We start from the raw sequence: 14,659 nt of genomic DNA, 5'->3' as shown, positions 1-14,659 counted from the left end.
TGATTTTCTGAAATGAATATAAGAAATAGCAGTTCATAGTATTTAGACAACCCTTTACAAAGGACATCATACTGGGTGCTACCCAAGTATAAAAGACTCATCCAGTTGTCTCAAGAGGTTAAGTTACATATAATCCCAAAGACAAGAATAGGTAAATGATGGACCAGTCCTCCTGTGGCTAGATGGTCTGCCACATGGCCTTTCTGTTTAGTGAGGTTCCACTAAAGAGAACGCCAACTTTGTGGCTGACACAGGTGATCCTTGGGTTTGGTGTTGCATCAAACTAACAAATAACAAAAATTTCGGCCTACAGGATGAAGCATATTAAAGCCTGTGCCTTACGAGTCAATTTAAGAGGCTAGAAAATACATTAAAAAAATTTTTTTTTCAAGACTGTTTAATTACTTTTCAGAGAAACAAAAACTTCCAACCACCAAGCGACAATACCCCCAAATCTTCCAACAAGGTCCTCTGCAATTGTCTGGGAATTTTCATGTTCTTCCTCCAAAAGAAGTGCTCAATTTTAATTGCCAATGTTCTTAGTAGATTCACCTTTCACTGAAAAAAATAAGTAAACATACAGTCAAGTGTTTATGCTGTTTCTGTTTAGCCTGTTCTGTTTTCCCCTCTTCTCTCCTCCCTTCTGATGCATACCAACAGCACTGCTCATGGTGACAGACAAACCATGTCATGTCCCAGGCAGCTGGGATATACAATTCTGGCCACAATAAATAGAGAAATGATGTCTGAAAGTGGCAATTATATTTTGTGAGGTAACATCCTTCCTGACTCTGTGGAAGACTTGGGAATGGTCACTTCTCAGTGTGGGTAGGATCCAATACTTTTGCCACTGAATAGACCACTATTATCACAGAGGCTGGCCAAGTGTGGTTGGAATAAATTTTTTCCATGATTTTTTTTAAACTTAAAATTGAGGGTCAGTATATGTTGAGTGAATGTGGGCTGACAGAAGACTAGCTAATCTCCATCTCCTTCTTTTCACAGGAAAGAAGACTCAGAGCAGAAATGGAACTCCTTTAAAGGAGCTGCCTTGACTACAGCAAGACTATGATTCACTAACTAAACTGAGAGTTCCTTGAGGATAGACACTGGATCTTTCTTTCCTATATCTATCCCCCCCAGGGTAGCATGTATGCTGAATCAATATAACTGTAAGTTACTCCAAATTTTAGGTTTCTTTTTTCAATTTGAAAAATGGGAAGCAGAGTAACCGCACCACTTATTTCACTGTATAGTGAAGCTAAAAGGAAATAACACATAAACACTTTGAAAATTGTTAAGGTTAAAATAGAGATCATTTTGCTTGAGGCTTATAGCCCTTTATCTCCATTGTGTAGATAAAGAAAATAGAGCTCAGAGAAGCAGAGTGAATGCCAAGGACCCAGCTAATAAGAGCTGATGCCAGAACCATAAACTTGGATCTTGCCTCATATTCCAGTTGCCAAGTTCCTTGGGGTATGCCGATGGTACCTAGATGTACAATTGTACCAGCAACCAAACTGGTGTCCATTGAGTCCTTTTTATGAGGAAGGTACTGAAGTAGGTTCTATCCAAGATATGGTCCTGATCCTTGTGGAATTTCATAAACTCTAGCAGAGTCCTTCAAGTATCTCCACGATATTACAAGTTAGTTGTTTTCTCCTCTGGCTTTCTCTGCACTGAAACCATTATAGAACCTATTGCACTGTGGCATTTACATGTGTGTTCTTGTGCCTAAACTCCATCCCCATCCCACTGCCACACACACACACACACACAGAAAGAGAAAGGAAGAAAAAGAGGGGGTAAGCAGGAGTGAGGGAGGAGAGAGGAAGAATGGATGAAAGGATTTATTGGCCCAAGAAGAGACTGAAGTGGGAATTCCCTGGCAGTCCAGTGGTTAGGACTCCATGCTCTCACTGCCAAGGGCCCGGGTTCGATCCCTGGTCAGGGAACTAAAATCCCACAAGCTGCATGGAGTGGCCAAACTCAAAAGAAGTTAAAAAAGAAGAGACTGATATGTAAGTAACTGCTATGCTACTATTTTCACTAATTCAAGTAATCATTTTTGGGTTGGACTCCTCAAAAGACAGAGATATTTTCTAATTTTGAGTTATATTAGAATAACAGAGACAAATATTTTGCTGGTATTTTTAAGTTAATGGGCTTTGTGCTGTTTGGCACTGCAGTTTGGGAAACACCTTTTCCTTTCGCTGCTTACTGAAGTTGCCCAGTTTTCTTCTTTTGATGGAACTCCATTCTTTTTTCCTTAGACTGAAATGTAGGATGCTTTCATTGTGTCATTTAAATCTACCAGCTAACTTTGGCAAACAAGGACCTGCGAGACAAGTAACACCATTCTGAGCACCTCCCACTGGATTGATACAAGGTGGGTGAGCAGCTCTCTACACTCTACACCTAGTGGGCTACCTTAACTGCTTAACCTTTTCCAGTCAACCCTTTTCATTCTGTAAAAAGCAAAAAGCAAGCAAACAAAACTTGTCTATTGCCCATCAGAAAAGGCAGACTTTTGAAAAAATAAACTATGGCAATCTAGACTTATAACAAACATTATAATAATCATCAAGTGTGAAAAACAACTGAATCCCAGTCCAGAAACACATTTTTCCCAAACTAGAAGAGAGACACCTTTGCTATGAACTCAAGATCAAAATCCAACATTTTTGCCTCTGGAGAGAGAAAGAATTTCAAGGCTTTCCAAAGAAAATGCCCTGTTCTTATACAACCCTCCCCCTGCATTAAGGGACCACCCTGCAGAACATCCAACGCTGTGGGAATGTACAAAGAAACAGACAACTTGAAGTGCTTACACAAAGAAAAGCATCTACGGGAAGGCCTGGCGTTATTTTTAAAGTGTGTGTATTTATGTGACAACACTGATATGGTCCTTAAAATCCTGCTAGATCCTCTTTGGTTCTTTGCTTCAGCAGCCCTAAATGATCTTCTATACTGAAAGCACGAGTCACTTGAGCTTCCTGTAAATAAGCCAAACATCGTATACCCACCAAAAAATAGCAAATTTTACTTCATAAGGTTCCAAGTACACTACAAAAGTAGCCTTTTCTTTTTGCTTCATGACAGGAAGCCTTACTTCAATGTGCATTCCTAAACAAGGTGAAAGAGGAACTGTGTGTGCTGTGGTTATTTACACAGACAATGTTTGCTCTGGCCAGTAACCCACATTACTAAACAACTTTCCCTGAAACCAACATTTAGAGAGAGAGAGCTATGTGAATTATATTAAGGAAAAAGTAAGGTTTTACACAGCTTAAAAAAAAAGTGAAATTGGTCATTTAGAACTGAAATTTCTAACTTAATTTGAGAAAATAAAAATGGATGTTCTCAAATTTTAAAAAATATAAAGTCAAGAATTAACCTAGGCTTCCCTGGTGGCACAGTGGTTAAGAATCTGTCTGCCAATGCAAGGGACACAGGTTTGAGCCCTGGCCCGGGAAGATCCCACATGCCGCGGAGCAACTAAGCCCGTGCTCCACAACTACTGAGCCTGAGCTCTAGCGCCCGCAAGGCACAACTACTGAGCCCACGTGCCACAACTACTGAAGCCTGTGCACCTAGAGACCGTGCTCCGCAACAAGAGAAGCCACAACAATGAGAAGCCCGCGTACGGCAATGAAGAGTAGCCCCCCCTCACCGCAACTAGAGAAAGCCCGTGCGCAGCAGTGAAGACCCAACACAGCCAAAAAAAAAAATCAATTGATTCAAAATGTTTAAAAAAAAAAAAAAGAATTAACCTAAAGATTTAGAGACATATAACTGATTATTAGAAACTTTGTGTGTGCCAATTAAAAATCTGGTTTCACATTGTGGCACTGACAAAATTTTGGCCACTTAGGGAAAAAAAGTAATTCTATTAACTTTCACAAAGAAAAAATTCTATTAACTTTCACAAAGAAAAAAATACACACATACAGAGAAGACCTTACAACAAAGGTTACTGCCTATTACAGTCCATAATGATGGTATAACAATAAAACCTGAACCACATATTTCAAAAGATATTTTAAAAAATAGAGTTCAATCCAATCCAAGGATTCTATGGCCCTCTGGAGTTTGTTACAATGAAACTTGTCCTGTACCTATAACTCTTAGCTGAAAGTGCTATCTAATGGTTTTGAGTTAAGTAAGTAGCTCTCTCTCTTCTTAGAAGTAATTTTAAAATTTTATTCATCCTCTAGAATTTACATACTGAAACATAATTAACTTAATCAGTAAATGCAGATATGGGTAAGTCACTTTATACACTAACATTTTACTTATATCGTTTCTGGTTTTAATAAATTCTCCCAATTCCACTACTCACCAAAGAGGGGAAAGTATCTACTTTTAAGGAATCACTAAAATGCCAAGGAATATAGCCAAGGAAACAAAATCAGAGAAAGTAAAACCAGTCGGTTTAAAAGAAAAGGAGATAAAGGGTCAAGGCAATGGCACCAGCTTATTCTAAATGCAGTCCAAATTTTAAACACAATGTCCCTTGAAACATTTCCCTTTTCTATAAGGCAGAATACTAAAAATGTTTGTAATCTCTCATTTTAGGAATCTCTAAAGAATTTTAATTAGGGAGTAAATTTATCTGATCATAGCCAGACTGTTACTTGAAGACTATTACCTTAAAAAAAGACAAAAACACACAAAACTCCCCAAAGGCAAAGTATATCCTTTTACAGCCAGACATTCAAACCGATTCATTCATTTTAAGTTGATGAAAGCTTACATGCTCTGAAACAGAATAGAAGCAACAGCTCAACCATATGGTTCTTTACAGTATTATCTGTAGTTACAGAGTAAATTCAGTTAGGTGTGTAAGTACAGTGGGAAAATATATAAAGACAATAATGTAATTGCTTCAGTTCACTAGAGTTATTTAAGCATTACAGGAACAAATTTACACTTACCTTGGTGAAGAACTTCCATGTCATTACTGTATTCTTTTAATACCACATGTAATGTTGGGTACTCAATGATCACTTTGTTCCTCAAATTGTCAAGGAGACTTTTGTCAGGATCCATTTCATAATATCTTATAGTAAAAAAGCAAAACCAAAAAATACCATTTTATTTGAAATTACTTGTAAATAAAATATGAGTCCCTTACATTAAAAAATTTTAAATGGTAATGACATCAATTCAACAGCTATTTCCTTATAATATAGTAACTTTACCAACATAATCAGGTAAAAGAGCGATTATTATAGAGGTCCTAAAGCTAAATCAAAAGTATATGAAATAATTTGACATTAGGAAAGCTCTAGAACAAGTCATTCATTTTCATATCAATAAGGGATAAAGGCTAACTTTTATAAAATGAATTTTTCTTGGATAAAATATTGACTAGCTAAAAATTCAAATTCCTCAAATACATTTAGTTTGAGTCTTAAAAGAAAACCAAACAACTATCCCATGATAGTTCCTAGTAATATATGGTGCTAAAATGGCTACAAAATACTTTTGTAAAAACTTAATTCTAAATTATAAATACTTTCTGGAAATATATATTACCATATAATTAAATTTGGCTTTCCTTTATTTTGAAATTAAAAAAAAAACAGGTTTGAATTTATGAATGAGGTAAAAGCACAAAATTTAAGAAATATGGAGTTCATTTGTCACGGTATCATGACATAACCAGTAAATGTGTCACAGGTAATTAGATGGTAATACTCCTTGAAGTATGAAATTCTCAAGTCATTACTTAAAAAAAAAAAAAATTTTTTTTTTTTTTAGTTGATTAAAGTTGCATGCCCCTAGCATTCTCCCTTGCTTGTTTTCTGAGGTAGGAATAAAGGGGTGGAATTTCAGCTAGCTCACTAGGAGCTGCATAAGGGAATGTGTTGGCAAGTGACTATCACGTCACGACAAAGAGGAGAAAGTAGAGAACACCTTCACCAGTGTAGTGCAGAAGTTCTCCAACTTTTTTTCTCCATCTCCACCAATGACAGATGATATTCACATACAAAACATACATCCCAAGGGATACCAGGCCTGACAGCTGGAACTCCATCCCTTCCCCTTCCACTCAAGAAAGTACACTGGAATACCAGTCAGTGATCAAGAGTGAGGTTACCATCGGGATACATTTGAATCTGCTGTAATTTTAAGAGTAAATCATACAAACGTTGATATTTCTTAATTAGTGACAAATTATTTGCACCATACCTTGCAGCTGACTCAGAAATGCAGCACACTTACTAAGAACTCTTGGTATAGTGATTTCTCTGTGTTCTAAGTCTGTCCTGTGCAATATTTTTCCAATAAGGGAAAGCAGAAGTGCTTAACAAAGTGCAAAGCCGAGCCCATTATAAAAACTGATTTCTTTTTAAGAAGTGGGTGACAAGTGAGAGGACTTGTAAAACCAAGACTTTACTCCTGTTTGCCTGACCACATGCCCCACTCCTGGAATTAAATTCTTCACTTTAGAATCACAGAATATTTTTTATGTGGAAAAGAAACTTGAAATGCAAAATATTCAGTTTTCCTAAACCAGCCACCCTCGTGCCCATAGGCCACAGAGTGCATACATTCTTTTCCCTGTGTAATATAATACAGATGTGCTTACAATACTTTAAAAGTGTTCTTCCAGCATTCAAGGATTAAATGCATCACATTTTTTGCACATTATTTCCCTTTGAAAGAAGCAGTGTTTTTTAAAAAGTTAGCAGTGATTATACAAAAAAGAGAGGCTGAATTAGATATAAAAGTATAAAATTAACTTATAAAGTGAAATATAAAGTGGATATAACTAAATTTTTCTTAAGAGAAAGCAAGACTTGAATTTTCAAATAGGAACTTTTCAAGTGGTATCCTACAAACACTTGAAGCAACTTATCTTCTGTGCATTTTAACTGAATCATAAGGCTTCTATTAAGAGACATTTCCCAAATCAGGGAATGTTTTCTATCAACACTTATTTCATTTTTTTCGTAAATAATTTTCAGTGTATACCTAATGTTTTAGGCATTTTATTTCTTTTTAAAATATTAAATCTTCATTAAGCTTCTCTAGATTTCCAAAGCTGAAACAATTTAAAAAAAAAAAAAGAATTCTTCAAAAGCCACATGGTAATCAGAACCTAATATTAATGCTGATATAATACAAAATATGATCCCAGCAGAGGAACATTCAGAGATTCTTAAAAATTACCATGTAATAAGTTATACATTATTTCAATCTTAAAACTATAATTAATTACACTTGTTTTATTAATAAAATTGGTCCCTATTTTATGTGCCATGCAGGCTCTGTACAAAGTATTTAGAATGTAAAGATTTATGTAAGAATTTATAATGAATTACTTTAAAATATTTCACTCAAATGCAGTGAAAATCTGGTATGTTGTGTGGTTTTAATGGGAACCACTGAATTTTATTTAGTGTTTACCCGAAGATGTTGTAAACTTCTAATCACAGCAATATTGCTATTGAGTGTCAATAAGCTTCAAGGCCTCAGCTTTCCAGTCTGTCACTTAAAACAGGTCAGACTTCACTAGATAATTTTTCAATGAAATTCTGAATTTCTTTTTCTACTAGGAGTGGTTACTCTTAGTCTACCATTAATATTTGCCAGTAATTAAAAAGTAAATTATGTAAATTGTTTTATAAAGAAAGGCTATTAAACACAGATGGGGTAACATTGTGGGACATGGGGTTTAGTTAAAGGAAGCAGTAACTTTTAGTGGTTGCTTGGGTTTGGAGTCTAACACCAAGTTAAAGTCCTGGCTCCATCACTTACTGGTCTGCGATTCTGGACAAGTTACTTAACTTCTCTAGTTCCTAGTTTCCATGCTTGAAAGTGGAGATAACAGCAGTATCATTTCAGAGAGTTATTATGAGGGCTAAATGATAAAACACAGAAACTGTTAGCTCATTTACTTAAGCCATGAACACAGTTTTACAGTTGTATTTACCTAAAATAACAACGCATTCTTACAGAAACTTTAGTTCAGGACAAAGTCACTGAACTTCTTCAGTAACAAAGAATGGCACTTCTTATGTAAGCACTGAAACACTTATTTGCCTTTTTATGCATTTTGCATTTTAAACGTAGCCTTACAACTTTCCGTATAACTTTCATTTTTTTATTATTTTATATTACATTTACTTCCAAGAGGCTACAACTACTTTGAATCCTCCTGTTTCCATTACCTTGAGGCAAGGTGTAGAGTCCAGCTTGGCATTGCCCAAAACATTTAGGTGTTAGCTCCTCTGCAAGTCATTAAGTCACTGAATCCTAAGGGGCAGCTTCATCTATTTTTGAAATTTTCAGGAACTCTGGTGTTCCCATTAGTGAAAGGGCTCTGCTACCACAAGACAAACTACTTGGGTTTGAAAGAATTAAGATACCAACATTTGTCTTTTATTTTACCCTTAGGGACCCTCTCAGACATTTCCTCTTGTTATTTCACTTGCTTTACTCTCACAGGCTCACTAGCTGACCCTGCTCCAGGCAACTTCACAGGGGCATTGTAAGGGCAGCATAGCTCAGTAGGCTAAACAGGTGTTACAGTGTTTGACATCATACAAATAAAAGTTGTCTTGATACTCAAGGGTATGCTTTTAATCTTGGCTCTGTTACTAACTTTCAAAGAAACTGGCCAAGTTCTTGTACTTCTTTCTCTGCACTTCATTAGCAAATTAGGATTTATTTTTTAACTTCCCATAACTCAAAAGGAAACAGAGAATAATAAAAAAAAAGGAGTCACAAACCATTCTATTTCCCACCTGATCACTGGCACCCCTTAGATCATCTCCCCTTCTATCCCCTAATAAAATACTTAAACTAAATTTGAATTTTCTCCAAATTTAACAATCTAATAGCAATCCCTAGGCCACAGAATTTTTTCCACTATAAAATAAGGTCATCTGATGAGGTGATCATCAAGATCCCTCCAGCTCTAAAATTGTACAAGTTTTGATATTTGTCTGCCCAAGGCAGCACTTAACCAATATTCCTAATAGTCGTTTGTATTTATTTCTTAACTTAGGTTTCTAGGTTAAAAGTGCAACTAACTGATTCCAAACGTACACAGTTGAATCTCTTGCTGTTTAAAAAACTTAACCTTAATATAAATCAGTTATCCGATAGCTAAACATTTATAAAGTATGGCTCATCTTGGTATTAACTGAATTCATTAAAGTTCCTGAATGTATTATAAACTACATGTTTTAGATTCATACTTACCAAATTCCTTTAAAATAAGTAATTTAAAAGTACTAAACTTATTTTAATAGAGCAGAAAGAGAACAGATTAAGTGAACAAACTAGCTTTTAAAATCCAAATGAAAAGGAAGAAAGAAACCAGATTGTTAATGAAGACCCAGAATAGGAGAAAAAAGATACATACATTCAAACTAAAACATATAAAACCAAACTAAGTACAGGGGTCAGAGAGTTTTTTAACTCTTCTGTTTACAAGTAAAAGGTATTATTTAAAATTTCTCCAAATACTCCTGTGTGACAATTTTTGCAACTCAGACTGTCCACGTCACATTAGAAGTAGATTGTGTCAAAGTTAAATTTTTTCTTACCTAATTTCTCTAGTTTTCATATTAAAAAGATAACAGTAACTGAATTAGTGGTTTGCTGCACTTTGTTTTGGGACTTTTACGTAATTTATGTAAATGTGTAAACGAGGGCTCCACATACTTGACGTGGGGCACCAGTCATGAGTGGGGTAGCACAGACACATGCCTCCATTCAGAAAGCTCTACGGTCAGAAATGCGCTGGCAGATCATCCTGTCTATTGATGACAAAAGGTATGGGATGCAGTGAAATAAAGTGACTAATTACACATTTTAAAACATGCTTTAAAGAGGGCCTTACAAGGCTTTTGTTCTAGGTGCTATTTGTTCAGGCTTTCCTTATCTTCACTAGTAAGCTCAATTACTTTTAAATGCAGAAGGCTTGGGTTCCAATCTTATCACAGGTCCTTAGAAGCTGTGACTCCTCAAGGGTACTCAGTTTTCCTCATCAGTATAATGATGGAAAGGTTATCTACTCATCAGCTAGCTTATAAAGATTAAATGTAACAGGTGAAAATGTTTCTAAAGTGTAACTTGCCAAACTGATATTAGTAATAAGACTTTATACTTCAAAGGTAATTTAGCACCTTTAGCAGGGAAATAACATACTTATCAGGGATTATCTTCATGATCTATATGATGGGCTAGTTAGTAGAAAAGGCATGAACTTTGAAGCCAAAAAGACCTGAGTCCAAATCCAGGCTTTGCAACTGTAGCTTGGTTTCTTTGGGCTAAGTCAATTTCTCAGAGCCTAAGATTCCTATCTTGTAAAGTAGAGATATAGTATGTACTTCATTAGAATTAATGCATGTGAAAATGTGAACAGTGCCTAGCTTCATTAATCAATCAATTCCTCAAATATTTATTTAGTGTCTACCATTACAGATAGTCTGCTAGGTAATGGAAGTTCATAGAAATAAACCCCACATTTTATTGGGAGTGCCAGTCAACAAACAAACTATCACATTTCATTGGGATAAGTGTCAGGATAGAAATCTAAAGCTAAGTAGATACTCAATAAACTTTCTTTCTTGTCCCTTATTCACCTCCAAATGTTCTTTCAAATATTATAGTGCCTATAATATCTAGGCACTTCATTTGCTAACTCTAGCTCTCCTCCTCCTTAATTGGTTCTTAAAATCCCTCCTCCTCCATGGATTTTCTCCTAATTAACATAGGAAATTTTAATTAGCCTTACTCTTGTTAACAAAACATATGCTTCCTCTGGTGCTAGACTAAATGCAGGAGTCTGATCAGTACAGACTCTTACATTTTCAATCTTTATTAGGAAGTATATCACTTTGGAAAATATGATCACGTTCCTCAGAAAAACTTCTGCTTAAATGTTAGTTAAATAGTTCATGAATTAACTACACCACAGAATTATATTATTTTAGAGTTACAAAGAACTTAAGCTACTTTTTTTTGTCTTCCAGGTGAGGGCACTGAAGCCCTGAGGAGTATCTGGCTCAGGGTTGCTCAAGGAGATGCAGAGTTAGGACTGTAAAGCCAATCTTTTGAGTTCTTCACTCAACTCTTTGCTTGTTTGCTCATTCCTCGCTCAACACATATTTACTGAGGGAGGTCTACCATGTACCAGATGCTGTTCTAGGAACTGGGAATACAATGGTGAACTATTAGGTATTCACTAGAGATGAAAAGATGAAGGCTTTCTAGGAAGAAAGTACCTATACAAGGTAGAGGATATGGGAATACACATAGAATTCATACAGTTTTGGTATGTATAAATTTCAGTGAGAGGTCTGCTTGAAAAGGTGAAGCACTTTGGCTAAAATGAAGTATCTGAATCACCTAGAAATATCAATTAATTATGTCATTACTCTCTCTGAAGAGTATATAAAGTTAGATATAAATTATTATGTAACATAACTAGAATGGATAAATTTAGTGGATTGAGGGTTAAAATTTATTTTCCAAGTTTTTAGAGAAAACTCTCATTTTATATTTTACATAATTCCCTTAATCAATGATCAAAATAGTACATATTTGAAATGAGATCATTACTATGGAAATTGTAGTCTTTATAATCTGTTAAGAATTTGACCATAATATCACTTTGGATCTACTTTTCAGTATAGCCTCTCAAATTAAATTTCTCAAGTTCACAGCAGCTGAAACTTCACTCACCCAGCTCTGCCAACTAGTAGAGCTTCAGCTTCCCTAGAGCTACCTAAGAGTAAACTTCCCTAGAGCTAAGTTTACAAGTCTTATCATAAAACTGCCTCAAGCAGAAGGCCACATACGAAACCCATTCCATCACTGGACGTGTCATCTCTGAGATGATAAAAGTATTTAGCACCCTGCTCTACATATTTTCTTTATGTGTGTGGACATTCTTCAGGTTGATTCTAACATTTTCTAGTCCTTAAATGATCCCTTGCTTCCGCTGTTCTAGAGTCTATGTCCAAAATGTGGCCAAAGATTAAGACCATTTTGAGCATGTACTCATCCTGATCTTGATTCTCACTTTGGAAAACAATCAATAATCCCAAAGAGGGATAACAAAGAACTGGGGCTGGGTTCCACATAATCTAAGAACGTGCACTGTGGTCATTTATGGCGCTGAGAGGCATGTGCTATATTGCAAAGGCTTTGGAGACAGGTGGGCCTAGGTCTGGATCTAGGTTTCACCAGTTAGTGGTTACAAAGCTGCAGTCAGGGCTCTCCGTACAACTAAACATATTTATAATGTATAATGTATGTACAGCGTAACATAATTATAGTGTATACAAAATGCTTAACAAAGTACCTAAAATACAGTAGGAGACACTCAATAAGAGGGTGTCATTAGGACTTCCCTGGTGGCACAGTGGTTAAGTATCCACTTGCCAAGGCAGGGGACACGGGTTCGAGCCCTGGTCCAGGAAGATCCCACGTGCCGTGGAGCAACTAAGCCCGCGTGCCACAACTACAGAGCCTGAGCTCTAGAGCCCATGAGACACAACTACTGAGCCTGCATGCTGCAACTACTGAAGCCCGTGTGCCTAGAGCCTGTGCTCTGTGACAAGAGAAGCCACCGCAGCGAGGAGCCTGCACACCACAATGAAGAAAGCCCGTGCACAGCAACGAAGACCCAACACAGCCAAAAATAAATAAATATGTTAAATATATATATATATTAAAAAAAAAAGAGGGTGTCATTAATACTTATTATGTTCCATAAAGACATCCATCAGCCTCTAGATTTAACCCCGATTTTAAATCACCCTTGCAGCAAACGTTTTTTTGTGTGTGTATTTGGCAAAACTTATTCAGGTTCTTCACACTTTCCTGCTTACACCTAACCTAAAATAATTTCAGAAAACAATGACACTTGTAGATTTTAAAACAGACATCTAAAATTTCATTTAATTTCTTTACTCACAAGTTGAAATAGATATAAAGAACGTAATTTATGGTATAGTGTAAATATTGATGGTTTAGAATGAAAATGTTACATCACTCTTATAAAAATTCACTAGAATCTAAGTAAAATGGGAATGGTACCAGTATCATCAATTTAAAAACTGCATGAACAAGTTCTTCCTTAATAGTTAGAAATCTTATATAGTTTCCTTTTTCCCTTGATTGTATTTCCATTCCAATTCTCCACAGAATTTTATCCTGAATACTGATACATTTATGCTTGAAAATCTTTTACTTATAGCCCAATCACACTTCTCTGTAACAAAAATGTGTATGTAAGCTAAAAATTTAATTTTATTACCTATGACCTTAAGGCTTTAAATGTTAAAATTTCTTCTGGATTGAATAATTATTATTAGTACAAAACTGATCAAAACACAAATATATTACAAACATTTATAGTAAAACTTTACTGGAAATGCATTTCTTAATGTGATGGGTGAGTGCTGATGATGGCATCTTCTACTACATGCAAGGCTGTTTACGACTGACTCTTAGATTAAGTGATTTCCCCCATTTATCTCTGCAGAACTCATTGCCAGAATTAAATTCCAGAAGGAAAATAAAAGGAAGTTTAAGTAATCTCATCTAGAGAGCACACTGCTGTTATTCACTAACCCTTCCTTCATCACAGTTATTTTCAAGGGATCTAACTAAAAGGCAGAAATGGTCTCTGGCTATTTACATAAGACAAGGCATCTGAAAGTAGTTAATGCTGTTCTTAGAAATTCTGGAATTCCTTTAATGTTCTCTGACATATATTTAATTCTGTACCATTATTATCAAAATAATCTTAACTTCCAAGGTCTTCAGTTCTAATGGCAGGATATTTTTTTAAAAATCCTAACTTTTAACATATATATTATACATTTCCTATTTAGAGTATCTTTAAATATACTTTTCAATCATTCTCTGTAAGCCTGAAATAAGACTTAATTTTCTACTTCCAGTTCACTTAGGCAAAGGGTACAGACTAGTATCTTTAAGGATGTAGAAATTTGACTTCAAAAATTCATCCTAATATTAAATGACATATTTCTTTACACAACTTCAACAACTCAACTGAATAAACATCTACCAAATATTTATTATATAGAAAACATGCTAGACACTTGTATGGGATTCAAAAATGTCCTCAAGGATTTTATCATCCTTGGCAGTGTTTCTCAAAGTGTGGTCCCAGGGATAACTTATATCAGGGTCCCTCAGGAGGCAGAGACTTTAACAAATGCAGGTTTCTGGGTACTAGGTAAGATTGACTAAACCAAAAACTCTGAGGGTGGGCTGAAAATTGACATTTTCATCTGTCCTAGATAATTATGATGGACACTGAAATCTGAGAAGCAATGTTCTGAGAAAAGAAATACTGGTTAAATGATCAGTTGAAGAGATGCTTATGGTAAGGTAGCAAAATTGGCCAGTAGGGGTATGGGCTAGGTGAAAAGCAAGGAGGGACCTGGCAGGACTACGAGGTGAGGCAGGCAAGAGACTAGACTCTTAGAATCAACAAAGTCTGAGAGGTGGTATCTTGCAGGCAGAGTTGAGACTCTAGGAAGTCAGAATCTGAGCAAGTAATGTGAACTGGGAGGTCACTCTGCTTTAAGGTAGAAGGGGGTCTTTGCTTGCTGGTGGGTGGGTGTTAGCAAAAGTCAAAAAGACGTCAGGTGGGTCT

The 14,659-nt window shown here is 35.8% G+C and overlaps 1 protein-coding gene across 2 annotated transcripts in view; it reads right to left on the bottom strand.

Moving 5' to 3' along the window:
• Window positions 1-390: 390 nt before the first annotated feature.
• The window catches only part of ZNHIT6 (zinc finger HIT-type containing 6), a 54,376-nt gene continuing 40,107 nt past the window's right edge, over window positions 391-14,659 (bottom strand). The window contains exons 9-10 of one of the 2 annotated variants that reach the window (XM_024767841.1): window positions 4,938-5,062; window positions 391-558 (exon numbers count right to left, since the gene is read on the bottom strand). In XM_024767841.1, the coding sequence (XP_024623609.1) occupies window positions 524-558; window positions 4,938-5,062 (160 nt within the window). In that variant the 3' untranslated portion in view covers window positions 391-523. Of the gene's footprint in view, window positions 559-4,937; window positions 5,063-7,472; window positions 7,874-14,659 lie in introns of those variants that run through there. The other variant, XM_024767842.1, reaches the window with a different exon arrangement.

Source organism: Neophocaena asiaeorientalis, unplaced genomic scaffold (assembly GCF_003031525.2).
Source record: "Neophocaena asiaeorientalis asiaeorientalis breed wild unplaced genomic scaffold, Neophocaena_asiaeorientalis_V1.1 scaffold546, whole genome shotgun sequence".
Taxonomy (NCBI): Eukaryota; Metazoa; Chordata; class Mammalia; order Artiodactyla; family Phocoenidae; genus Neophocaena; species Neophocaena asiaeorientalis.
Note: the sequence above shows the minus strand (reverse complement) of the source record. Positions and strands in the feature narration are given on the sequence as shown.